This window comes from Hyaena hyaena, unplaced genomic scaffold (genome assembly GCF_003009895.1).
Source record: "Hyaena hyaena isolate Hyena2069 unplaced genomic scaffold, ASM300989v1 scaffold_546, whole genome shotgun sequence".
Classification (NCBI taxonomy): domain Eukaryota; kingdom Metazoa; phylum Chordata; class Mammalia; order Carnivora; family Hyaenidae; genus Hyaena; species Hyaena hyaena.
The window spans coordinates 720,492-746,394 of NW_024081179.1; the positions used below are offsets into that span (position 1 = coordinate 720,492).

At 67.1% G+C, this 25,903-nt stretch overlaps 1 protein-coding gene across 2 annotated transcripts; it reads left to right on the forward strand.

Annotated features, from left to right (window-relative positions):
* Positions 1–289: 289 nt before the first annotated feature.
* ASPG (asparaginase) lies at positions 290–25,500 on the forward strand. Of its 2 annotated transcripts, XM_039255785.1 has the most exons (16): positions 292–456; positions 7,128–7,236; positions 7,949–8,060; positions 10,328–10,453; positions 10,713–10,796; positions 11,631–11,757; positions 15,311–15,423; positions 17,571–17,753; positions 17,852–17,965; positions 18,429–18,545; positions 19,672–19,767; positions 20,001–20,164; positions 22,696–22,782; positions 24,507–24,606; positions 24,862–24,942; positions 25,275–25,500. In XM_039255785.1, exons 1-16 carry the CDS (start codon positions 375–377, stop codon positions 25,326–25,328), a joined length of 1,749 nt encoding a protein of 582 aa, XP_039111716.1. In that variant the 5' UTR covers positions 292–374; the 3' UTR covers positions 25,329–25,500. The 2 variants fall into 2 exon arrangements, 1 of the variants encoding a protein (XP_039111716.1); XR_005532406.1 differs by lacking the exon at positions 24,507–24,606 and having other exon boundaries at positions 290–456; positions 25,275–25,339.
* Positions 25,501–25,903: the final 403 nt, after the last annotated feature.

Below are 25,903 nucleotides of genomic sequence, written 5' to 3' on the forward strand. Positions count from 1 at the left end.
TGGACACCGGGGTTTGTGGGAGCTGCCTGGGAGGGGAGGGCGCCCCCCCACGCCGCGGGGAGTCCCCTAGGCCAACTGTAGGGCACGTGGCTTGTGTGTCAGGTCACAGCCACTCCAACACCCAGGCAGATACTGCTCGGATATCCGACAGTCCCGGGCCGCTCAGGCCCCGCCCCCCGCCCCCGGACGGCCCCGCCCCCGGATTTGACCCGCCACCTCCAGGGCACACCCAGCTCCCGGCAGCGCCCCCAGGCAGGTGGGCGCACGCCTCTGAACGGCCCGCCCCTCCTCCCCGCCAGGCTACCCTGGGCGCGCCCGCGCCGCCCCTCGGTCCCCTCAGTAGGGTCGCCTTGGCCCTTTGGTCCCAGATCGGCATGTCGCGCGCTCTGGAGCCCGAGCGGCGGCTCCTGGCCATCTACACCGGCGGTACTATCGGCATGCGGAACGAGGGCGGCGGTGAGTCGGGGGCTTGGAGGGGAATGGGGTCGTTTTGTGTCCATGGCCTTTCCCAGGTCGCAGCCCTCCCGGGTGCACGGAGCCCCTCTTCCACCCCTCCGCGCAGGGGCCTGGGGGTCTCCAGGGCCCCACGGTTTGTGACCCCCCTCTTCCTGGACAAACAAGACGGGGTCTCAGCCTGGGCAGTCCCGGCCCTCCCCAGGGACTGTTAGGGGCGGCCACCTGACCCCACCCCTTCCGCCGAGTGTTCCCAGCGTGAGGGCTCCTGGCGGCATCACACTTTCCGGACTCGTCAGGGGCAGGAGGTGGCTTTGGGCAGTTGTACATTTTGTCTTTGCCCCCGCGGCTGCCACCCCAGAGGGGGTAGGGGCGGCGAGGGCCTGGGCCAGCGCCCTGGAGCTCACGGCCACCCGGACAGGAGCGCCATCAGCACGGGCTGAGCACCTGCAGGGAGGGACTGGCTTGGGGAACCAGAGCCCCAAGCAGTGGGAAGAGGATGGCTGTGCACCAGCATCCGGAACCTTCTGGCATTCCCAGGAGAGTAGGACGCTGTCTGTACCCTCCCCAAAGGGCTCCTGCTGGTCCGGTGATGTGTGGGATGCCCAGCCTCGCCCAGGGTGGCCGGCACGAACCCTCAGCCTCATCTGTGAACCTCTCCCACCGCTCTCTGCTGTCTGCCAGTTAACTGTCCCTAAGGGTCCCTCTTCCCGCGGGCTGGCACTTGGCCCTTCCTCCCAGGCCCCCTGCCCTGCGGGCGGCTCCTCGCTGCTGCTCCAGCCCCCTGTGCTCACGCCTGGGTCAGCCGCTCAGTGGGCCCTGCGGGGCCCTCCTAGAGCTGACGCCCCCGCCCCGCCCTGGCTCAGAACCTCGGCCTCCCCCCTGCCCCCCAGGACTAACGGAGAACATGTCCTTTGTCCTGGCGGGTCCTTCAGCCTCCCTCCGTCTCTCCCCACCTCACCTGGCCCCCCCTTCCCACTGGTGTTTTCTTGGGGGTTCCAACAGCTGCTCTTCCAGCCTCCGGCCCTGTTAACTCCCTCTGTGACATGGACGGTGGGTTCAGACGTTCCTGGGGGCCCGCTCCTCGCAGAGCCCTGTCCTGCGGGGGTCCCAGCCCGCCAGCGCCCCTGCCTGGGCTGCCGGGAGCCAGCCCTCTGCCGCTGTGCCTTCCGGCCTCATTAGTTCGCAGGTGGACTTCTGAAGCCTGGAGGCCCCGGGCGGCACTCAAGGGGCGGGGGGTTGCTGCTGTGGCCCCTCGGCCGTCACAAGCCGAGACGGGCTGACATTAAGCCAGCAGCGGCACGTGCTTCGAGTCACAGAGGCGGTCTGGGGAGAAGTTGCAGGGCTGTGGGCGCCCGTGAGGCCAGGGCCCTGTGTGTGGCTGTGGCCCCCCTTGAGGGCCCGGGGGCTGGACGCGGTGGGAGAGAGCGGGAGGGGCCAGGAGGTGGGGGCTGGGCTGAGAGAGGGGTGCCGCCCCGGGCAGGCCGCCAGGGACCCTGGCCTGTCCCGAACGCTGCCCTCCAGGCTTGCACGTGGCCAGCTGCAGTTCTGTTGAGGTCGACACATGGTTCGCAAGGGTCCAGGCTGCACGGCCGGGTGGACCTGACCTCCCCTCGGCATGGCGCTTGGCCTCCCCAGCCCGTCCTCCGAGGCAGCCTTGTGGCTCACTCCCACAGCGCTGTTCCTGGAGAGGCTGTGAAGTCTCATGTTCAGAAGTGAACTAGAGACCTTGACTCAGGAAAGAGGGTGTGGGGGTGGGCTACAGATGGGGCGGAACCTTCCAGAATACCCTAGAACCTGCTCTGGCACCACGGCCTTCTGGCCTGGCAAAGGCGAGGTCAGCAGGGGCCTTCCTGGGCTCGGAAGGCAGCTCAGAGCCGCCAGCCTGTCCCTGGGGGACTTCCGAGCTGCGGTGCGCGTGCTGGCTGGGGCGCCTTGTCCCCTGGGCCTGGGTGGTGCCTCCTGGCTCCTCCTGTGCCTTCGTCACCTGCTTTGTCCCCAGGTCTCCAACTTCAGGAAGGCTTCAGGGAGCCCAGGGCTGAGACCTCAGAGGACAGAGGAGGAAGAGATGCGGGGGCTGGTCCTTGCTGTCCCTCTAGCGTCACATACCCCTGTCCCCCTGAGACCAGGGACGGCCCTCAGGCCTGCTCTCTGAAGAGGTATCCGGGGACGAGGGCGGCACCCGGGGCGTGAGCACGACAGGGTTGTGTGGACGTGCCAGGCCTCGCAGGCCCTCCTCTCCAAACCCTGTGGGGGTCGTTGACCTCGGGACCGTATCAATGATTAACTCGCCTGGCACCGCTGACGGGGTTCCAGTCTCGAGAGGGTGGCAGCGGGCGGCGAGGGAAGCAGGCCGGCCACAGCAAAACTGTTTGGATTGTCACCGCGGAGGGCGTGAACAGCAGCCAGCAGGGCGCACGGCCACAGGCCAGGACAGTGCGGAGGCCAGAGGCTGAGGCAGCCAGGGACGCCCCTGGACCCATCCCTTCTCTGAGCCCAGCAAGGATGTCACAGGTCAAGGGGCATTATGAAAGCAGCGTCAGATGAGGGCCCCAGCCCAGGGGTGAGTGGCTCCTCCCACCCCGCTGAGGAACCCCGGGCCCCGTGTGACCCCCGCTTGCTGCCCCCTGTCCCTCACAGGAACAGCAGATGAGCAGAATTTTGGGGGCAGCCCAGGGTGGGGGTGGGGGTCACAGGGGATCCTGCAGCTCAGCGGCGCCGATAAGGGCCGTGTCGCAGCCCCTCGGTCACCGAACGTGGCATCTGAGCCTGTGGCCTGGACCTCTTCCCTGAACCCAGTTTCACGTGCTCACATTTGCTTGTTTTTTGTTTTTAATATAATTTATTGTCAAATTGGCTCCCATACAACACCCAGTGCTCATCCCCACAAGTGCCCTCCCCCATGCGCATCCCCCTCTACCCTCTCCCCCACCCCCATCAGCCCTCAGTTGGTTCTCAGCATTCAAGAGTCTCTCATGGTTTGCCTCCCTCCCTCTCCCCCACTATTTTTCCCCTTCTTCTCCCCCATGGTCCTCCGTTAGTTTCCTCTTAATCCTCCTATACGTGCAAACATACGGTATCTGTCCTTCTCTGCCTGACTTATTTTGCTCAGCATAACACCCTCAACGTCCATCCATGTTGCTACACAGGCCAGATTTCATTCTTTCTCATTGCCATGGAGTATTCCATCGTATAGATAACCCACATCTTCTTGATCCATTCGTCCGTTGATGGACACTTAGGCTCTTTCCATGTCTTGGCTATTGTTGAGAGTGCTGCTGTGAACATTGGGGTCCATGTGCCCCTGTGCATCAGCACCCCTGTATCCCTTGGGTAAGTTCCTAGCAGTGCTATTGCTGGGTCATAGGGGAGTTTTATTGTTAGCTTCCTGAGGAACCTCCACACTGTTTTCCAGAGGGGCTGCGCCAGTTTACATGCCCACCAACGGTGTAGGAGGGTGCCCGTTTCTCCACATCCTCGCCGGCATCTAGAGTCTTCTGATTTGCTCATTTTAGCCACTCTGACCAGCGTGCATGCTCACGTTTTTATAGCCGGAGCTATAGGAGGCCCCGGGGGACCCGCAGTCCCTTAGACACGAGGAGTTTGGCAGTAGCTGCGAAGCATTCACCGCCCGGGGCTGGCTGCCTGCTGCTGTGGCCCAGGGACGAGGCTGGGAGGGGCAGGTTCTGGTTTTATGGGGGGGGGGAGGGGCTTGTTGAGAAAACTAATACAATTTATGAAGTCAGAGCTCAGTGTGAGAGCAGATTTTGACTTGGAATGATTAAGGGAATCATAACGAATGACTCGTTTGAAAAAAACCAGGAGACCACAAACCCAAGTTTGTTCCTTAACTTCCTGAAGTTTCCTCGTAGCTCTCCCCCCCCCCCGCCATTTTCTGGCTGCACGTTTTCCTACGCTCCTTCCACGTGGCAGTGCTGTGGTGGGTTTTGCGCAGAGAACAGAGCAGGAGGGTCTCTCGGGCCGTGTTGCCCACGCCACACACGTGTGTCCCTGGCGGGGGTGGCGGGAGCCCACCCTTCGGGGTCCTCCGGCCCTGCCGCTTCCCCCCCACCGCAGCAGGAAGTCGGCAGCCTGGCCGTGGGTGCAGGTGGCCACCCACATCATCAGCTCGTCCCACGAAACCCAGACCATGTGGATCCCCAGGTTTGCACCCCCCCCACCACAAGGAGCTGGGGTAGCAAGTGGCCGTGCAGTGTCCTGGGGCTGCTCCGACACATGGCCCCCCGTACCGTAGGCCGGCATCTGACGTCGGGCAGCGGGGGTCTGTCCCAGCCCCTCCTTGGCTGTGGCCCAGTCACTGGGGCTCACGACCGCACCTCCACACCTCCACGCCTCTCTGCCTGTCCCGTGGCTGCCTCCGTCGTGTGTCCAATCTGCCACCCTTAGGCCCCACCTGCATAACCCAGTGTCATGCCCCCCAGCTCCAGAGCCTGACCCCATCACAGCTGCAGAGGCTCTGCTCCTCCTGGGGAGCGGGAGGCATCTTTGGGGCCCACTTGTCAGCCTGCGGAGGGGCTGGGGGAGCTTGGCCGCCGGGGCCGGGGGCTGGGGGCTGTGAGCCATCCTCCGTGCCTGGAATCTGGAGGTCTGTCCTCGATGCTGGCAGGGCTGGGGAGCCGGGCCTGTGTGGAGGCAGGCACGGGCCCCGGCCATGCCCCGGGCATCCTGGGAGTGTGGCCGGGCTGCCGATGGCGCGCTGATGTCCTGTCTCCTGAGCCCCATCGACCTGGTGTTTCCTTAAGCAGCTGCAAACCCGCCTTGTTTACTCCTGCAGTAAACGTGTGTGGAGGCCCCGCTGGGCGCGTGCGGGGCAGGGGCTCCCCCGGGGCTCCCTCTCGGGCGGGGGCGACGGAGCCACGAACACCCAGGAGCATCCACGGGGCCAGGGGCCTGGCATTCAGCAGGCGGACACACGGAGGGAGCTGAGCAAAGCCGAGTGGGTAGGGGTGTGGTCCTGCTGACCGCGGGGTGGGCCAGGCTTCTGACCCACAGACGCTGTGTGGCGGCAGAGCAGCGCTGTGCCACTTTCCGCCTGTTTGGGGAAGTGTGCTAAGTGGCCATGGGAAGCCGATCCGTCTGCGTGGCCCTCAAAGGGCCATGGGCGGGGAGGCCGCCCCTGCTGGGAGCCGCAGGGCGGGCAGGAGGGCGTCGGCGGGCTCGAGGGACGGGAGAGGCCCGGGTGCTGGGCTGGAAATTCGGGGCCTGATGCTGAGCTGCTGGCCCTCAGGAGACGACAGGTTCACATTCAGCGGCGGGAGCCTGGCCGCTGGCCGCTGTGGAGACCGACTCCCATGGTGGCCTGAGGAAGGGCCGAGCGGCAGGGGTCCCGTGGGTGAGGTGAGCGAGCTTTCGGGGTCCTGAAAGGGAGGAGACGACGCGGGGGCAAAGTCAGAGATCAGAGCATGAGAATGAAAGCTGCTGCTGGCTGTGAGTGTGGAACCCGGGGCCCGAGCCCGGGAAGCCTCTAGAAGCTGAGAACCGCCGCCCTTCGAGAGGCAGCAAAGAAACAGTTGTAGCGTGGAGCTGAATTCCACCCCCAGTCCGAGCGAGCCCGGGCAGACCGTCCCCCACCCCGGCGCCACCGGTGAGGGCACAGCCCTGCCGGCACCAGAGCCCCCCAGGCTTCTCGAGGCCGGGGCAGCAGGGTGAGGAAGGGGTGCTGTTTTAAGCCGCTAGGTGGCAGCGGGGGCCGGATGTGCCTGGTGGGCTGCGAGGCGGGAACAAGGCTGTCGGCCAGGAGTGACCACTCACCGGTCTTGAGGGTCTTCCTTCCTCGTTTCAGCCCCGAGGACGGGGACCCCGATGTCCTTGTCACTGCCCAGGTGCCCAGCATGGCCAGGCGTGTGGGAGACGCCCAAAGAACTTAGCTGACCTGTCCAAGGTCATGGTGCTGGTAGGGAGCAGGGAGGGACAGGAGACCAGGACCCTGAGGCCTGGGAGCCTTTGCCGAGGGGTTGTTCCTGGCAAACACGCCTGTGACCTTTGAGGGTTTTCTAAAACACACCGTTTCTGCCCCGAGCCTTAGATGCTGGTTTCCGGGACATGGAGGCTGCAGGCAGAGGGCCTGGGCTGGGCTGTAGAGGGGTCACACAGCCTAGTGAGGGAGGAGGGGCCACCGGGGAGTGCACGGGAGGGGCACCAGGGCCTGGACATCAAGGAGGACTTCCTGGAGGTGGTGACACGAGCTGGGGCAAAGCATATACCGACCGGTTTGAAGGAGGAGGGGCAAAGGACTTGTCTGCCGGCAGGAGTTAGTGTGGGATGTTCTGGGAGGTGGTGGGGGAAGTGTGGGTGCCTTGCGCTGCGTTGTGATGAAAGGGGGGTGCCAGCCTGGGCCCCTGAACCTCAGCTAGGAGCATGGGGTCACCTGGAGATGGGTGGGCTGGGGCAGGCCCTGGGTGGAGTGGCCAGAGCCCCTGGGGCTCCACAGGAGGAAGCCTTCTCAGCCAGTCATGGCACGGCTGCCCCGTCTCACCAGGGCCCTGGATTCTGTCCCCCTCCCCCACCCCAAATCCCTGACCCCTGCCCTGGCCTGGCCCACGGCGTGTTGGGTAGATGCCCTGATGGGGAGGGAGGGGCCAGCGGTTACAGGAGCTGGTGGTGTCTGCTGGCCCCTGACCCCACGCTCCCCCTGCCCTGGATTCTGCCTGCAGTGCTCGTCCCTGGGAGGGGCCTGGCCGCTGTCTTGAGGACGCTGCCCATGTTCCATGATGAGGACCACGCCCGGGCCCTTGGCCTCCCCGAGGACACCCTGGTGCTGCCGTGAGTGTGGGCTCCTGGGGGCCCAGCCCGGGTAGGGCTCTCCTGAGACGGACGGCTCCTGCAGGTCCCAGGGGCAGGCTGTGGCCGCTAGTGTCGTCTTGCACTTTCATGGCTTTAGAAGTGACCAACAGCCCCTTTCAACTGAGCCTCGGACTCCCACCACCTTGGGGGGCCGCAGGCCCTGGCCCTCGGCACTTGGGGACCCAAGCCCATCGAGAGAGGCAGGGGCTGGCCCAGGCAGCCCCCATCTCCCCCCAGTGTAAAGCTCTCTCTGTTTCTTAGCTCTCAGCCAAGGCTGCTGGGTGCCCTTCATGGCCTCCTGGTCACTGACCTCCCTCCAGAGACTCTCCTCCCAGGGTCGTCTGCTGGCCCGCGGAGGACCAGGCCCTGGGCCCCCTCTCAGAGCCGTCCTGGGAAGGTGACACTACTGGGAAGCAGCCTGTCCTGGCTCAGCCTTGACCCCTCTTGAGGACCAGGGCCCCTGTTCCTGGGGACTCTGGGTGGAAGGGAGGCTGGGTCCTGTACTCAGGATGCTGAGAGATTGTGGATATGCAGAGCCCCCCCCCCCCCCCCCCCCCCCCCCCCCCCCCCCCCCCCCGGCAAGAAGCCCCTGGGTGCAGGGGCGGGGGAGGAGGGCTGGCTGGGGGGAGGAGAGCCCAGCCGGCCAAGGGAGGAGGGGGCAGAGTGGGAGCCCTTGTTCTGCCTCCCACAGGCCCGCCAGCCCTGACCAGAGGGTCATCTACACGGTGCTGGAGTGCCAGCCCCTCTTCGACTCCAGTGACATGACCATCACCGAGTGGGTTCAGATTGCCCAGACCATCGAGGTAGTTGGGGAGTGTGGGTGGGACTGGTGATGTGGGCGGTGCTGTGTGTACTGGGTGGGGCTGGGGTGTGGGTGGGGCTGGCAGTATGGGCGGGGCTGTTTGTACGGGGCAGGACTGGTGGTATGGGTGGGGCTGTGTGTACTGGGTGGGGCTGGGGTGTGGGCGGAGCTGTGTGTACTGGGCGGGGCTGAGAGTGCAGGTGGGACTGGAAGTGTGGGCGGATATTATGTATGGGCGGGGCTGGGAATGTGGGCGGGGCTGAGAGTGCGGGTGGGGCTGTGTACTGGGAGGGGCTGTGAGGGTAAGGCTGAGAGTGTGGGCGGAGCTGGGTGTAGGCGGGACTGAGAGTGTGGGCGGGGCTGGGAGTGTGTAGGCGTGGCTGTGTATGGTCGGGACTGAAAGTGGGCAGGGCTGGGGTTATGGGCGGGGCCCGTGGGCTGGGCGGGGCCAATGCTGCGGGAGCATTCCCCTGAGGTCTGTGCTGATGGGGTCTGCCTGCCTGGTCTGGGGCCTGAGAGCATCTGGGATGGCAGCTTCAGGAAAGTGCTGGATCGTTGAGTCACAGCTGCAAGGCTCCTGAGGCCCTTTCCCTGGAGCAGGCAGAGGATGGGCAGTGAGGGCCATGTCCATTTTCCTGGTGAGGAAATGATCTGGATACATGCCCTGGTTTGTGCCTGTAACTGGCTTGTCTTAATTAGTATCCTGGGCTGGGATGCACGCTGCTTCCCTAGAAGGTTGACAGGCTGCATGCCTGGCCCACCCTTCTCTGTTCACCCTACCCATGCCCGCCCTGGAGTTGGGGATTTAGTTGATTTGAGGCCCATAAAAGGCACAGAACCCTGTACAGGCCTTGTGGTTCATGGCATCAACTGTTGACCCCTTGGACCTGCTGCCAGAGCGCCCCTCCATCAGCTTTCCTCTCCATTCTGCCCAATCTCATTGTCACCAGCCCCCACTCCTGCTCAGGCCTGGCCCTGTGACCCAACTGCCTCCCTGGGGGGCCCTGTCACCCCCACCCCACCTCCTCCAGGCCCACCTGCCTCCCTTAAGCCTCAGAGGCTCATCACACAGGCTCCCCTTCCTTGCTGCTGAGGGCTGGCCACCGTCACACGCTTGTGTTCATTAGCCTTGGGGGGAGTTCAGCTTCCTGGGCTGCATCCCCTCTCACTGTGAGCAGGACAGTGTGTGGTCCTGGGCCTGGTCCTTGTCCCTGAATGGGGCACTGGCTGCCAATGGGCATGTTTGTGGCCATAGTCGGGGAAGCTACCCTGGCTTGTGGCCAGCAGCGTCCTCTGGTTGGGGCCTGTGACCACTTTGCTGTCCTGGCCGCAGTGGCCAGCCACATGCAGACTCCAGGGCCTTCAGGGCACTGGTGGCCCCCCTGTGGCAGTGCCCCGTGTGGCCAGCAGAGGGTGCCCCAGCCCGCCACACAGTTCAGCCGCCACAGTTCCAAGCCAGCCTGGCTTGGTCTTTCAGGGTCCCCTCAGGAGGGACTGGATCCTTTGGTTCCCGGATCTGTGCCCTTGCAATCATAGCCCGGGCCAGCCACCCTCCACGGGCCAGCCCTGGCTGTCCTGAGGGTGTCCTCACAGAGGTGCCCAGCGTGCCTCTGTCTGGAAGGGCCCTTCCCCACGTTTGCCGGCCAGTCCTGGTCCAGGCAGTGTCCCGGATCACCTGCCAGCTCCCAGCACCAGCTGTGCCTTGTGCCCAGCGCTGTGTCCCTGTCTGGGCCCTCCTACGGGACCGTGGGCTCGCAGGCTGAGGCTCCCGCACGGCCCCTGCCCTGGAGGCCGTGGTCGTCCCTCGCCTGGAGTGCCATGCTCACTTCTCGTGTGTCCTCCGACTCGCCAGTGTCCTTGGGAGCCCTGACTGGGCATCACCTGGGGGAGACGCTGGCAGGAAGTCCAGAGGGGACCTTTGTATCCTAGGAGCATGTCCAGAGACCCCTCCCCACCAGGCCAGGTCTCTCATGCGATTAGAGGTGTCAGGAAGGGAAGATGTCCTGGGTGTGGGGGGGAGAGCATGGAGGAGTGAGACTCCAGGCAGAGGCTTGCTTCCCAGACAGTGTCTTCTGGGTCAGGATCCCACCAGTGCCTCTCTGACTCCCTCCCTCTGCATTTGGGACCCTTTCTTTTCTTTCTGGTGCGGGGGGGGGGGGCAGCCAGCTGCCTGTCCCCGGAACGGGGCCCATCCCCCGGAGGAAGCCCATCCTGGGAGGGGGCCTGTCCCCGGGAGGAGTCCAGCCTGAGCTTGCTGCGCCCCCGCAGAGACACTATGGGCAGTACCACGGCTTCGTGGTCATCCACGGCACCGACACCATGGCCTTTGCGGCCTCCGTGCTCTCCTTCGTGCTGGAGAACCTGCAGAAAACCGTCATCCTTACTGGCGCCCAGGTAATGTCCCAGGTTGGGTGGGCATGGGGGCCTTCCTGAGGGGACAGGGGGAGTTGGCGCTGTGGGGGACCCAGGCCGCACCCCAGGCCTCTTGCTCAGCCCTGCAGCTCCCCGAGGCAGTGCCTGTCTTGCCCATTCTGGGCGGCCAGGCTGGTCAGTGCCCTGGGTCCTGCGGTGGGGGGTCCGTGGGCTGCTGTCAGCCGCGGTCGCTGCCCCTCCCTTGCGTGAGCCTCAGCCCGTCCCTGGCCCCCCCCCCCAGGTGCCCATCCACGCCCTCTGGAACGATGGCCGCGAGAATCTGCTGGGGGCCCTGCTCATGGCCGGCCAGTACGTGATCCCCGAGGTACGCTTCCCTCCCTGGCGTGGGCTGCAGGGGCGTGGCCAGCGGAGCGCAGGCGGGGCTGTGGCGGGCGCTCAGGTGACAATGCAAGCGAGCCCTCAGGCAGGGTTTGAAGACGTGCCTGGTACATACGTATGCCATCACCTCGAAAAACCCAGAAAATAACACAGAAGGAAGCGAAGCCGCCCACCTCTTACTCCCAGAGCTGCTGCTGTTCGCAGTGAGCCGTGTTTTCTTCCGCGTTATGCACGTTATGTGTGTTCACGTACGTGTATGCGCGCGTGGGTTTCTGTAGAAGGAGGTTGTACCCAGCACAGCTGTGGAGCTGGCCTTCCCTGCTCAACACCTCTTTCTCCCCACGGTGGCACGGGGAGACCTGACACTGCAGGGGACCCCGTGCCGGGAGGTGGGTGCCCACCAGGGAGAGGTGGCCGCCCTGAAGCACGGTTCACATTGTCTCCCTGCCGCCGTGCCAGCTGCCCTCCCCCAGGGGATGGCCCTAGAGCAGCTGAGGGGGCGCAGAACTAGAACCCCCTCCCCCTGAGCTCTGGAGCGCCAACCCTGTGGTGGGGGTCGGCTGAGTTCACCAGGGCTCCCTGAGAAACAGGGATGGGGGCAGAGGGCAGGTGGGAACGGAGGGGCAATGGGGGCGGCCAGGCCCCTGCCCAGCTCTCCTCAGCCCTGCGGGGTGGGTGCAGGAGGGCAGGAACTCTGTTGGAGCAGCCTCGAGTGACCTCAGCAAGCTGTCCTCAGTGGGTGCTCTGCGGATTGCAGGGGGGAGCCGGAGGGCCCCAGGGCTCCCCAGCGCTGAACCGCTGCCTCTCCCCTCCCCCACAGGTCTGCCTGTTCTTCCAGAATCAGCTGTTTCGGGGCAACCGAGTGACCAAGGTGGACTCGCGCAGGTTCGCAGCCTTCTGCTCCCCCAACCTGCCCCCTCTGGCCGTTGTGGGTGCTGACGTCACACGTAAGCTGGGCGCCGGGCAGGGCCGGCCGATGAGGGCTCCTGTCCCAGGTGTCACGCCCGGAGCCGGGCGGGAAACTGTCTGGGGCCCAGGAGCGTCCCCCTGAGTAGGGAGCACACACAGCACCCTGTACTGCCCTGGGCTGTAAAGTGGGGGGCTGCTCGGAGAGGGGAGCCTGCGCGGGACACCAAGGGGGGGGAGCGCCAGCCCAGAGCCGGGGGTTGAACCAGAGGAGGAGCAGGCTTGGGGGACCTGTGGCCTGAGCCCAGGAGGCTGTGCCCCTCATGCGCACCCAGGTCCCCCGGACGAGGTTCCTGTGCTCTGACCTCATCCCTGGGACCAGCAGGGGGGTCCTCTGGCCCCTGGGCCCGGCAGGCAGCCCGGAGCTCCTGGCCCCCTTCCCCCTCCCTGGTGTAGAGCTGTCTCTGCCTTGTTCTCGGTGAGGGTGGCTGGCCTCACTCACCCCGAGGGAGTCACCCCCAGGGCTGCCCTCCTGCTGGGTCCGCAGGAGCCTCCACTCTGGGCCCACGGTGGGCACAGCACGGTGGGCACAGCCCCGTGTCTCCTCCTGACAGCTGGGGTGGCCTGGGCACCTGTCCCCGCCCCGCCAGCTGGGTGGGGGTCCTGTCCCAGAGACCCTGTGGTGGCGGGGGGGTTGCTGTGGGGGACTTCGGGGCTTAGAAGCCTGAGAGGCAGGGGCCCAGCGCCAGCAGGACCTGGCGGCCCTTTGGGCTGGACTGCCTGACCGCAGGGCCCTCCGGAGGGCAGGGCGGCCTCCTCGCCCGCAGAGGGCCAGCAGATTGAGGCCAGGGGAAGAAGGGGACTCTGGTGGCCAGGGCCTTGACTTCCTAGGGACAGGGCCTTCCTGGAATGTTCCGGCACGGGGAGGGCCTTGGGAGCACCGGGCCTAGGACAGGCGGGGGCTTCAAGGGTGGGGGTCTTTCCGGGAAGACTGATGATGAGACCCCGAGCAGGGAGGGGTCTGGCGGCTGCTGGCCTGTCCGCAGAGAGCAGCCGGTAGGAGCCGGCCCTTTCCTGGGACGGGCAGGCCGGTCACGTAACTGAAGGCTGCCGGTGCCTTTGGGTCCCAGCAGGGTGCAGGGCCGTGGGGATGCCAGCACGGTGGTGCCCACGGCCTGGCGGCCCCCTGGGTTCTCTGCCGGGCAGCAAGGGACCACAAGGTGGGAGAGGCGTGCACAGGAGGCGTTGGCTCAGCCCAAGCTCTGACTCCCATTCTGGTGGTCTTACCCTGCACCCTCCCCCCACCCACCCTCCACTTCCCCCAGTGTCCTGCAGGGGTCACGAGACGGAACACGTGAGTGTGAGCGGGTGTAAGGGATGTGTGGCAGCAGCCAGGCGGGGGCCGCTTGCTCAGTGAACAGTCAGGAGGGCTCCCTGGAGGAGGTGGTGCACGTGCTGGTGCCGGAGGACAGATCAGCTCCCCGGCTGCAGTGGGTGGCGGTGCTGGCCAGCTGGGGAAGGAAGGGATGGGCACCAGGGAGTGGGCCGCCGCTCTGCAGGCCGGGCTCCCCCGTGAGGCCTGAGTCACACTCCACCTGGGGCTCGGGAGGGGAGGAGCTCACCCGGGAAGGCAGGGCTCTGTCTGGGCCGCACCAGGCCCGGGCAGGCCTCGGGGCAGGGGGCACGCCGAGGCAGGCCGGGCCCCGCAGCTTGGTGGGCGCAGGGCTGAGGCCGGCTCCTGGGGCAGATGCCACCCCCGGTGGCCCAGGCCCGTGACCCCGCCAGGATCGTCTCCTGCTGGCCAGGGGGCCCGTGCAGAGCGTGAGGGCCTTTGCCCCCGCCGGCCCCCGGCCCGTCCGGGCAGCCGGGGTTGAGAAACGCCGGGCTCTGCCCAGGATGCGGCAGGCAGGGCTACGGGGGAGGGGCGTGGGGGCCGATGAGGCCCAGGCTGTCAGGGGCCAGCGACCCCGTGGGGTGCTGGGTGCTGACGCCCCCAGCCCAGCCCGAGCCAGGACTCTGCCCTGCGTTTTCACTTCCCTGGGTGAGGCCGTCATCGACAGTTCCGGGGGGTCAAGAAGGGCAGAGGTGGTGCTGGCCTGCCACCAGCTGCGGGGACGCGTGGAGCCCAGGCTCCTCCTGTGCGGGGGCCCCGCCGTCTGCGCGGGGAGCTGGCCCTGCCACCGTCGCCTCACGCTGCGTGACGCCATCCCGCCTTCCTCCCTCGGCTCCTCTGGGGAAGACGGCCTTGGGGCCCTGCGGGCTCTGGTGGCCACCGTCCAGCCGCGCAGGGAGGGGGCGCGGGCTCTCTTTGTCTCTGTCAGGCCCCTCTGCAGCCATAACTCCTGGGTGGTGGCAGCCCCCACCCCCCCGTGCTTATCTGCCGGTCCAGCTGGGGTGCTCGGCCCTAAATTAAAGGGCGCGTCTCACAGCTGATTGATGCTGCGCCCCTCCCCCCACACCCCCTTCGACGCATCGGGAGAGGGCAGCGTGTGTCCGGAACGTTCCCTGGTTTATTATCACACACAAACCGGCCTGGCGGAAACAGCAGGAGGCGGGCAGGCTTACACCCCTGCGCAGGCGGGGGGGGGTGGGGGGGAGCCCTCTCACCATTGTTGTGCTGGCTCTGCACCCGACTGGGCCTCTGGGCCTCGGTTTCCCTGGGCTCACTAAGGGATCTCGTGATAACTCGCTACCTCAGATGGGCCGTGGTCAGTCCAGGGAGCGTCAGGCCCCCGCCCCACAGGCCGTCCTGTGCCGAGGGCTTGAGAGAACGGGCTCCTGTGCTGAGCTCCTGGGGGCTCCAACGCTGCCCCTGCCCAGCCCCCCCCCCCGCCCCCCGTGCCCCCGGGTTTGGGAGGCCTCTGCTGGCTTGGTCGTGGCAGAGCAGTGACCTTTAGAGCGGTGGGGAGACGGGCCTTCTGGGCGGACCCCAAATATCTGGCCCCCCACTTTCCACAGGGCCTGAGGGTTAGGCCTCAGCTGGAGGCTTTCTTTCCCCAGAGGTGAGGGGCCCAGAAGACTCATTCACGGTTCGCTCATTCCTTCCTTCCTGGGCTCGCCGGGCTGTGGGCTGTGGGCTGTGGGTGCCCGGCGAGGCGCAGGCGAAGCTGGCAGGTCAGAGGGTGGCACCCTGACTCCCCCCGGCGTCCAGCTGACATGCCTCCTGCTTCTTCAGTTCCGTCACATGTGCTGTGCTTCCTGGCCTTTGCGCACACTGTTCCCTCTGCCCGGAGCGCCTTTCCTCCGCCTGTGGCTGCAGAGGGGGCACCCTTCCCTGCCAGACTCGGGCAGCCTCTGTCCCTGGGGGGTCCTCCTTTGCCCCCCGGACTCCGTGCCACTGCAGAGCCGGCACAGGCTGGGGCTGCGCCCTCCCACGACTGAGCTGGGGGCTGGCAGGAGGTGCCCGAGACGGGGGCCGGGGCTGGGCCGGCGGCTACGAGAGAACTCGGGGCCCTGGAAACGCCAGCGGGAGGCCGGGCAGCACAGAGGGGCTGAAAGCACCCATGGGCATTGCCAGGGCCAAGTGCGTGCGGGGGCGTCTGAGCTGGGGGGGTGGTGCTCTGCGATTCCACGCATGTGCCTCTGTCTCCACAGTCAACCGGGAGCTGGTGCGGAAGGTGCGAGGGAAGGACCGGCTGGTGGTGCACGGCAGCATGGAGCGTGACGTGGGGCTGCTGCGTCTCTACCCCGGCATCCCCGCCGCCCTGGTAGGCACCCGCCGGGCCCCGCATGCCCTCCACGCTCCCCTGCGTCCCGTGCCCTGCCCTGCCCCTCACCCACCCGCCGTGGGCCCGGGCACGCAGGCCCCTCTGAGTGCTGAAGCCGCACGTGGCCCTGAGCCCTGCACCCTCCCACCCACCTCTTCTGCTGAGGCTTTGGGGCCCGGTCTCACCTCACTCGCAGCGTGGGCTCGACCGCGTGGACGCCTGTGGACTCGTGGCACGTGGCCCGGGGGTCCTGCAGGGCCGGGCTGTGGCCCTAAGGCTGCTCCTTCTGTGGCTGCTCTGCCAGCCCTCGTTTGCTCCCTGCTCGTGACCCCTTGGCCACCAGCTGCCACTGTGGTGGACACGGCGCCGACTCCGGCCTGCCTTGTGGATTGGGCTCAGAGGCCACGTGGCCCATCATACAGAGGGTATCTGAGCTGAAAGCACCTCTGGGCACCGCCGGGACCAAGTGTGACGTGTGGGTGCTGGGTTCAGAGGCACATACCCTGGCCTCAGGGCTGTGACCAGCTGGGCACCGTGGCTGCTCTTCTGTCTGGACAGACGTGGCTTCATGGGTACATTCCCACATGCAGGGGGGGCCTGGCGGGCACTGGTGGCCAGCCTCGGGACGTGGGTCATAGGGACAGACGGGGTGGTTTCCCCACTGTGTGTCCCCCACGCTGGTCTCGGGCCTGGCCTAGGACAGCGTCCCACGGTATGTGGGCAAACCAGGGACACGTACCCGGCGCCATGGAAGGCCGGGAGGAAAGAGCTTGTGGCTCAGGTGGCCTCCCCGAGGCTGGACCAGAGATGGTCGCGGACACTGTCCCTGGCAGCCAAGGGGCCATACGCACCAGAACCCCCATCCTGCAGCGAGAAGCAGGGCCCCGCCCCGAGTGCGCACCCCCACCGCCTGTCCTCTGTCACTCGCAGCCTGGCGTCTGTGAGGGTCTTTTCTCCCCAGGCCCCTCGAAGGGCAGAGACCCTCAGAGAAGGAGGCAGTTCTGGGCCGCATGGCCTCCCTGGGGCAGAGCGTGTCCCTCCAAGAGCTGGTCTCAAAAACGAGGGCCATTCCAGGAGCTGATGCCAGTGGTGGGGCCGGACAGGGTGCCCGTGCCCAGGGCTCTCACCGCGGGGCGGGCGTGGGCCTGGGCAGCTCTTGCATCTGTCGTGTCTGCGCGTCAGGCTGCCTGGTAAACGGGGCTGAGCCCCACAGGGCCCTTCTGGGAGAATCGTGCTGGGGCTGTGAAGTCCCAGCCTGGCTCGTCAGGAAATTTGTAGAACTCACCATAGCGCAGGGTGGGAGGGGAGGATTAAGAGCCATGGAGCTGGCTCCCCAGCCCCGCCCCCGTCCCACGAGGCTTGTGCAGGGGAGAGGACCCGGGGCTTTGCTTGCCGAGGGCTGCTGGGCCAGCGGGTTGCCCGTCTCCGTGGCTCCTGGGCCGTGGGAGCAGGTCCCCGGCTGGCGGCACTGGCCCGCAGTGCATCTAGTCTCCCCGTTCCTGGGCGTCTGGACTGGAGAAGCAGAGGGAGTTGAACTCGGCATTTCTGATGAGGGGTCGGGGCTCATCAGGGGGCGCAGCCAGGTGGGGAGACGCTGGCACAGAGGTGCGGTCCCCAGGCCCCAGCTCTGCCCTTGGCTTCCACCCGCGTGGCCCATTCAGAGACAGATATGGTCCCTCCAGGCCACTTAGCGGCGCCCGGCACAGGGCACTGCCGAGCGGGGAAACGTGCATCCCTGCCGCTGGGCCACCACGGGGATCACTCGTGTGTGAGGTGGCCCCCAGGTGCCGCCCACTCTCTTCCGAGTGGAGCCTGGCCGCCGGGTGGGGAGGGGCAGCGGTGTCTGCGCGTTGAGCCAAGGGCACCAGCTTGCTGGGAGCTTCCCGGCTGTGGTTCAGATAAAAGGGTGGATAGAGGGGCGGCCGGGCTGGGGGCGCGCTGGTCGGGGGTCCTGATCGTCGCCATACCGACCACAGCCTTAAACACTTCACAGGGGCCAAGGCTCTTCCCCCCGGGTGGGGGGGGGAGCAGAGCCCCTGCTCAGAGACCCAGCGTCCCTGACACAGCCGAAGGCGCAGGACTGGCCCGTTGGCTCCCGTTGCCGGAGCAAGAGGCCAAGGCCCTCCCCGTCCTTCTGGGCCCCGCAGGTCCGGGCCTTCCTGCAGCCCCCCCTGAAGGGCGTGGTCATGGAGACGTTCGGCTCCGGGAACGGACCCACCAAGCCGGACCTGCTTCGAGAGCTTCGGGCGGCCACCGAGCGTGGCCTCATCATCCTCAACTGCACACACTGCCTTCAGGGCACTGTGACCTCTGGCTACGCGGCCGGCATGGTGGGGGCGGGGGCGGAGGGCTGCAGGGGGAGGGGTTGGGCCCAGGGGGCACAGGGCGAGGGGCGCCCCCTTTCCTGCTCGTACCCCCTTCCCCACAGGCCGTGGCGGGAGCTGGCGTCGTCTCAGGCTTCGACATGACGTCAGAAGCCGCCATGGCCAAGCTGTCCTACGTGCTGGGCCAGCCGGGGCTGAGCCTCGGCAGCAGGAAGCAGGTGCGCACCCCTCGGCTTTGGGCACAGGCCCCTTGGGCTATGGGCATGGGGACCCCAGTGGGCTGTGTGCCTGGGTCAGGAAGAGGCAGGGATGGGGGCCTCCCAGCTCTGAGGCCTGGGCTCCCTCCACCCCTTGCCAACCCCAAGCCCAGACTGTGTTCTTCCACTTTCTCGGGGAGCTTCGGTCTGCTCCCAGGCTACCCCCTCGACCTCCGCCCTTCCCAAGGGCCTCTGACACGGCTGGCCTGGGTGGAGGCCACAGGGGGTCTTTGAGAGACCCTGAGCTACCAGAAGGGAGGGTAGGGGCGGCCTGTGAGGACCTGGCTGGGGTCAAGCTCAGGCCTGAGGGATGGGGCCTGGCCTGAGGGGTTCGAGGCCCTGCGCAGCCCTCGCTGTGTGCCCTGGGGGTGCCTAGCCCGGTGGTCTGCCTGCTGCAGGGCTCTCCTTGCTGTGTTCCCTCCAGCTGCTGGCCAGGGACCTGCGCGGGGAGATGACGCTGCCCTCGGGGGACGAGCACCGGCCCTCGCCGACTGTCCGCGCGCTGGGCATGGAGGTGACGCAGCTCCTCAGCCTGAGCCAGGTACTGCCCGCTGTGTGGGGGCTGGGGTCCAGGCGGGGAGATCTGCCAGGATTCAGCCCGCGGCTACACGCGGGAAGGGCCAGCACAGTTCAGCGGAGCCCTGATAACATGTGGATGGTGGGCAAAAGGGGGTCCCTCACCCTGCGGGGCCACACTCGGCTGGCCCAGGCCTTCCGACTGCCAGTGCCAGCCCCGGATGCAGGGTTGCCTGTGAGTGGCAGGCCTGCATCAAGGTGAGCACCCCGTTCTGGGTGCTGGACGGCGAGGGCACCTGCTGCTGGGTCGGCGGGGCTCTGAGCACCGGGGCTCCGGCTCCACGGCCGCACCTGTTGGGTACAGCACCTGGGAGCTCCCTTTTCACCTGGAAGGGACAGGGGAGCCGAGCTCATACTTCTAGATCTGGGGTTAGGGGTTCGGGCTGGCTCAGGCCCACGGGGGTGCTGGGGGCCTCCTGGTGCCCCCCCCGCCCCCCCTGGCCGAGGTGTCCAGGCCTGGCATGGGAGCCTGCAGGCAGCAGCACTGGATGCCGGGGCTGCCCGGGGTCACCCCACGTATGACGGTCTCCCCTCTGCAGGGTGGGGGTGGATGGGTCTGTGATGGACAGCTCTGCCCATGTTCACTGCCACTTCCCCGGGAGGGCCGTGGTCCGGGGCTGGGACACGTGGCCTGTCACTAGGGTGGCTGTGTCGGGCCTTAACAGCTCAAGAGGAGCAGTAGCTTCAGGCCCTGAGGAGGGTGCTGGGCTGAGCGGGGGCGGGGCGGGGCGGGGTGTGGGCTCCCTACAGGGTCCCTGCTGGGCTCCCGGCCTTCTGGCGTGTTGGGGAGCCCCTGGACACCCCACAGCATTCCCGGGGCTGGGTCAGGCAGCCTGTGGGAGCTCTGCCCACGCGTGCAGGGGACCCCCTTCCAGGTGAGGGGCCAGGTGGCCCTTCCCAGGCTCCCACATGGGTGCCCCGTTGCAACTCTGTCCTGACATCCTTTGTGGTGATAGAGACGGATGAGGAAATGGGGCATAGAGGGCGGCGGCCTGCCCTGGGCGCACAGCTGGTGAGGAGCCCGGAGGTGGTTTTGTGTCCCTGGGGGCAGACGCGCTCAGGACCCAGGGGTGCCGCTGTCCTCCGCCCAGGAGGCCGATGCTGTGCGTGACGCCCTGACTCCTGGCCTGGCCTGCGCCGCGGCCCGAGCTGGCAATCTGGACGTGCTGCGGGCGCTCGTGGAGCTGGTGAGGCCCCCGCCGCCTCGGGGACCAGCCCCAGCCACCCGGGGGGCGGGGGGGCAGGGAACGCAGGCTGGCTTTGCCCCCCAGGGCCCTGCTCTGCTGGCCTGGGGCCTGCACTCCTGGGGCCACTCCCTTGCCCCTCCCCGCCCCTCCCTGCCCCTCTCCGTGGCCTCCCCGACCCTGCCCAGCCGACCCTGCCCATCTCTCAGTGGGTGACATGCCCTTGCCTCCCCCAGGGCAGTGACCTGAGCCAAGAGAACTTTAACGGTCAGACCCCTCTGCATGCGGCCGCCCGGGGAGGTCACCCTGAGGTGGTGTCCATGCTGTTGCAGAGAGGGGTGGATGTGAGCGCCCAAGATGAGGATGGACTGAGCCCGCTGCTGCTGGCGGTGAAGGGCAGGTACGTGGGACACAGGCGGTGGGCCTGGGGACGGCTGCCTTAGACAGGGCTGCCTGTGGTGACACAGCCTCCCCGGGCAGAGCTGAGGACATCTGCTTCCTGGAGCCTCCCCAGTCCCCTCCCCCCCGCCCCCTGACATGCCCCAAACCTGGCAGGTACTAGCACTGACCATGCTTGGGCCCAGACAGGGAGGTCTGAATGGGCAGGGTGGTCAGAGAGGGCTTCCTGGAGGAGGTGACCTCTAAGCTCAGCCAGGCAGGCCCAGCAAAGACCTTGGTAACGGAGTTTCTAGAAAAGAAAAACGTAGACAAAGCTCAAGGGGTCGAATATGTGCTCCCCCAAGTCATCCACAGACACCTGAGGGGCTGGAGGGTGGGAAAAGGGGAGAAGCCCCTGGCCCAGCACCTGCCTGTCACAGGTATAAAGCAGGTCCTTCGTGCCAGATGGTAGGCTGGGATGTGCCCTTGCGGGACAGGCCCAGGCAGCGACGGAGGGAAGATGATCCCTGGTCTGCCCCACCCAGCAAGCTCTGGCCTTTTAAAAGCAGGGGTCCTGGCCTAGCTGAGCGTGCATGTGTGCGTGTGTGTGCGTGCATGTGTGTGCACCCCACCCCGTGGGGACTTGCAGAGCTGAGCTCTTGCTGAGGCTTCGAGGCCCTGGCCAGCCTGTGTGGGCACCTGATACCCAGGGTCCTCAAAGGAGGGGCAGAGGACACAGGCAGCGGCTGGGGTCCCCGAGGCCTCTGCTGCGGCTTGTTTGACACGCACACGTGTTGGGGGTGCTGCCCCTCGCAGGGGGGCTGCGGGGGGGTTCACGGGGAGGAAAGGCCTGAATGAGCAGGTAGTCACCAACCAGGACTTTCTGTCCCCCACCCCCCCGCCCCGCCCCGCCCGGCCCTGCCCCCTTCCCCTGCGGCACTGGGGCCCGAGGATGCCACACGTCCTCCGCTGGCTTGGCCCCTGCCCACCCCCCCCTCCAGGGCTGGGCCTTACCTGCTCTGGCCGACAATGGAGCCTTGGAGCAGGTGGTCCGGAGGGGCTTGGCCCACACTGTGGGGGCTCCCGTTCCCCCTACAGGGCTCGCAGCGTGCTGGGAAGACCTACGGGCCCCCGGAAGCCCAGAGCAGTTACCAGAGTGTATGCTGCGTGCATGGGAACGCGGGTGTGAGAGCTCCCGGGGCGGGGGGGGGGGGGCAGGAGTCACAGCTTTCGTTCCTCACCCTTTGTTGTCTCACTCTGTCTGCAGCAGTCCCCAGGCCCCCCACCCCAGGGGCCCCCAGACCCCCAGCTTCTCCCGGGGGGGTTCTCCCTCGGGGTCGCTTGGCCGGCCAGATCCTGGGTTACTTTCCGGCGTGTGTGGGGGCGCTTGTGCGTCTCATGGAGAGATGCCGAGGGGGTGTGGGCCTGGGGTGGCCACACAGTGCAGGTCAAACCCTGGGCGCCCCGGCCGTGCGAGCCCTGCGTGGGCACGTCGTCCTCGTGAGGGGAACGCTGGGCATCCTCCTTACCAGGCTCTTGTGAGCATGAGCCATGGGGGGTTCCCAGGATGGGGGTGAGGGGGCCCGGCTGCGGGTGGGTAGATAGTGATGAGCTCACTGTCCCTGCCCCGCCCCCTCATCCCTGCCCCGCCCCCCCCAGCAGCCCCGCCCCCAAGCGGGTCTCCTGGCTGGCTCTCCTCACTGCCCTCACTCCCCTGGCCTCACTCACCTGACCTGCTGTGCTCTAGAGGGCTCTTCAGGGCGGGGAGGGCAAGGCCTGGGAGCCCCACCCTCCTCCCCAGGCTTCCTAAAAGTGGGGTTACCATGCAGTTTATAGTACACGGACACTGCGGGGCAAGGGGCCTGGTCAGCACTTCCGTGAGAGCTGCCTCCGCACCTCCAGTTCCTTTGCCTGTGCCCCCCTCCCCAGACCCCCCTGCTCTCTCCCCGCACGCCCCGACCTCTCACCCCCATCTCCTGAGCACACCCAGGCTTGGCCCAGGCCGGTCAGCCCCTGGAAGCCCACAGACACGGGGGCCCTACTGTTCTCATTCATCCACTAGTGTCGCATCTGCACCTAATCTGCAAGGGCAGAGTGCAGGCCCGATTGACGCGGTTTTCCCAGGCCCAGCCCTGCCTGAGACCGGTGTGTAGGGGGCCTGGCTGTCCCCAGGTGCTCCCAGGAGTGCACTGGGCCCTTAGGGAGGGCTGGGGGAGGCCATGGCGGGGGCCTCAGGATGCAGGGGGAGGAGCTGCTCAGTCAGGGCTGGCGGACAGCCCTGCATGGGGCGAGGCAGTGGGTGCTCAGACCGGCCCCCACCCCACAGACCCACAATGTACTGGAAAGGTAGCTGGAATGGTGGAGGGGCATTGCATTGGCCCGGGCGGGGGGTGGGGGTGCAGCGGCCACGACGCGGGGCCCAGACGGTGGTGGGGGGCAGTGGCTCAGGTGCGGGCTTGGGCTGAGGGGCCGGGCGGGTGGGGGTGAGACACTGCCCTGCTGGAGCTGAGGCCGCCTGGGCGGGCGGTCAGTGCTCTTTCTTGTGCGTGGCAGGCATCAGGATGTCATTGGGCTGCTGCGGGCAGCTGGGGCCTCCCTGTCCCCTGAGGAGCTGGAGGACTCAGGGACGGAGCTGTGCAGGTGAGGGCTGCGGGGACGTGGGACGGGGCCAGTAGGCAGGGTGGGGGGCTTCAGAGGAGGAGAGCCCACCCTGGGGGGCGGGGGGAAAGCTGGGCGACAGGTCTCGTGCCCCCCCCCCCCCGGGGGATGGACTCCAGTGTGGGCCCACAGCGGTGGGGTCCGGTCCCTGTCACTGGTAAGCCAGCCGCAGGGGGGTGGCCGTCCAGCCCTGGCACACTGCAGCCAGTTACTAATGTGGCTCCACCCTCACAGGTGCCCTGGGTGACACCAAGGCAGGCCTGGGGGTGCTGGGGCACGGGGGAGCGGGGGCCCCTGGAGGTCTCCGGGTGGAGAGCAGGCCCAGGGCTGCGGAGCTCAGCTCCTTCCCAGGGGGGCTGCTGATGCACTGGGTCGCGCAGTGTCACCTGTCAGCTCCCCAGGCTGGCTCTGAGGGCCAAGGCGGGAGTGGGGGGGAGAGGCAGAGGGCAGGAGAGGCTTGTCCAGGAGGCCAGGCCGGAGCGCCGGTGGTAGCCAGGGTTGGGGTGCCAGAGGCAGCCCTCATCGTCAGAGCCCCCGAGCCTGGGGAGGGGGGCGGACACTGGGGTCTCTGGCTGAATGGCCGGGAGTGAGGAGTAGGTGAGCTCTCTGCTCACAGGAAGGCCCTGAAGCTCTGGCCCTCTCATCCTTACCAGCCAGTGCACCCCACCCCCCCGCCCCTGTGCCTCAGTGCCAGCCTCCCCTGACCCCGGAAGCCCCAGTCCTAGATGTGAGTGGGGTGGGCAGGCCCCTCTGGGCCCCAGAGGCTTCCCTCTCGGATCTTGTGTCTCCAGGGACAGCCCCGCCCCGCCTTCCTCAGGTGACAGGGGCCAGGGGCCCCGTAATGTGACGGGTCTGTTAGGACCTAGCAAGGGAGGGGCCGCTCACAACCACTGGCCGTGGCTCTGCAGGGACTTCCGGGGTGACTTGGTTCAGGGCTGCACGGCCAAGTGGGCCTTGATGGCTCTGTTGACAAGTGGGGAAACTGAGGCAGAAGGGGGCAGTGATAGCCAGCCAGGTCCCACGGCGTCCAGGACTCTGCCTGGGGGGGGGCTCGTCCAGCCTGAGCTGCTTGGCTGGATTTGAGGGCCCTTCTGAGACACAAGTATGTGGGAGGCTGGCCACAGGTCCGGCACGAGTCACCCCAGAAATAACTCCGCACCACTGGGGGGGGCTGCTGCCGCCTCCTAACTAGGAGGGGCCACTGAGGCCCCTGGGGGGGGGATAGCCCTCCCCCCGCAGCAGCCCTGCCCCCGGCCAGCCCACCTGCCGTTCCCTTCCCGCCCTGCCCCTGGGCAGGGGGTGGGCGAGGAGGAGGAAGAGGAAGGAGGGGAGGGCCCCTCCTCCTTCAGAGCAGGGTCCCGAGTGAGTCCCTCTCCCAGTGGGCACCCACCCCAGCACGCAGGCCCAGGCCACCCGCTGAGGGGCTCCGTGTCTCCCTGCTGCCTCTGCTGGCCCCGCCCAGGGAGAGCGGTGTTGTGAAACATGAAACTGGCCTGCACGTGGGCGTGTGTGCGTGTGCACATGTGTGCACCCTCGGCCCGGTCACAGACTCCCCCGCTGGCTGGAACCAGACTCCAGGCCCCTGCCGGCCCCCAGGGAACCCCGCACTCCTGCCCTCCTGCCCTGGCCGCCGGGCCAGCTGTTTGGGGCGGGCTTTGTGGCAGCGCCCGGGGCCTGACAGCACCCCCCCCTCCGCTCCCTTCCAGGCTGGCATCCAGGGCAGACCTCGAAGGCCTGCAGTCATGGTGGCGGGCGGGGGCCGACCTGGGTTGCCCAGGCTACGACGGGCGCAGTGCCCTGCTTGTTGTGAGTGCCACGAGTGCTCCCCACTGCCCTCTCCTAGGCCACCTCTTCCAGGAAGGCCTCCTGACAGTTCCACTGGCTCCCCCTCCTCTTCTCCCCACCCCCGATGCCCAGACTCCTGCTATCCTGGTCCTTGGGCCTGGAGCTGTGGTGGGCATGGGTGGCAAGAGCCAGGGAAGACATCGGGCGGGTGGTTGGGGCCGGGCCGCTGGGCTGCGTCCCTGAGGCAGCCCCCTCCCCCCATGCTCCCTCCCGCAGGCAGAAGCAGCGGGGAACCTGGAAGCGGTGACCTTTCTGCAGAACCTCCAGGGAGGAGCCGGTGTCCAGGCCTCAGGCCCAGTAAGTTCCCTCGGCCCCACACGGGACAGTGGCCTCAGGAGTGTGTCCGGGGGCCGGTCACGGCCACAGCGCGGGAGGGCCCGGCCCCGGCCAAGGGCTCGGACCTCAGACCCCTCTACTGCGCGCCCTGCCCACCCTGCCCTCCCCACTGGGCCAGGGGCCCCCACCTGCCTCCTACCTCACATCCCATCCCCCACGCTGTCATCTGGCCCTCCAGAAGATTCTCAAGTCTGGCTGGGTTTGCTCAGGCCCTTGGGTTCCTCCCCGGGAAAGGCTGGGCCCCACGAGGGCTTGTCTGTCGGCCCTGCCCCCACACACCGCCTGTGCCTCAGGGAAGAGGTCTCAGAGACCAATTTTCGGGAAGTGCTGCCTGGAGTCTAACCTGAAGCTGCCTTGCTGCTGAACACGCCTTTCCTTCCTGCTGTGGCTGCTGGAGGGGCGCCGCACCCCGCCCTGACTGGGACGTGTCCCCCACTGCCCCCCACGCAGCCTAAAGGTCTTGGTTGGGCAGAGTGGCAATAAAGTTTCTCTGGGGACCCCTCGGTCCCCAGACCCCAGCTCCAGGGCATCCTTCTGGGTCCCAGGACCGTGTGTGTGTGTGTGTGTGTGTGTGTGTGTCTGTGTGTCTGTGTGTCTGTGTGTCTGTGTTTGTGTGTGTGTTTAGAGTCCCGCCCTGGGTCCCAGGACCGTGTGTGTGTGTGTGTGTGTGTGTGTGTGTGTCTGTGTGTGTCTGTGTGTGTGTGTGTGTGTGTGTCTGTGTTTGTGTTTGTGTTTAGAGTCCCGCCCAGGCTCTGGGTCAAAGGGCCGTGTCTTCAGCACCCTGGGGGCCCCCTCCTCCGGACACTTCTTCAGGCTGCACCTCCTCCAGACAACCCGTGCCTCGTCTCCCCCGTCTGTCTGCTCCTTTTCAGTCCCGACACTTGGAGCCCCCTCCTCTCAGCAGCTCCCCCCCCACACCCGC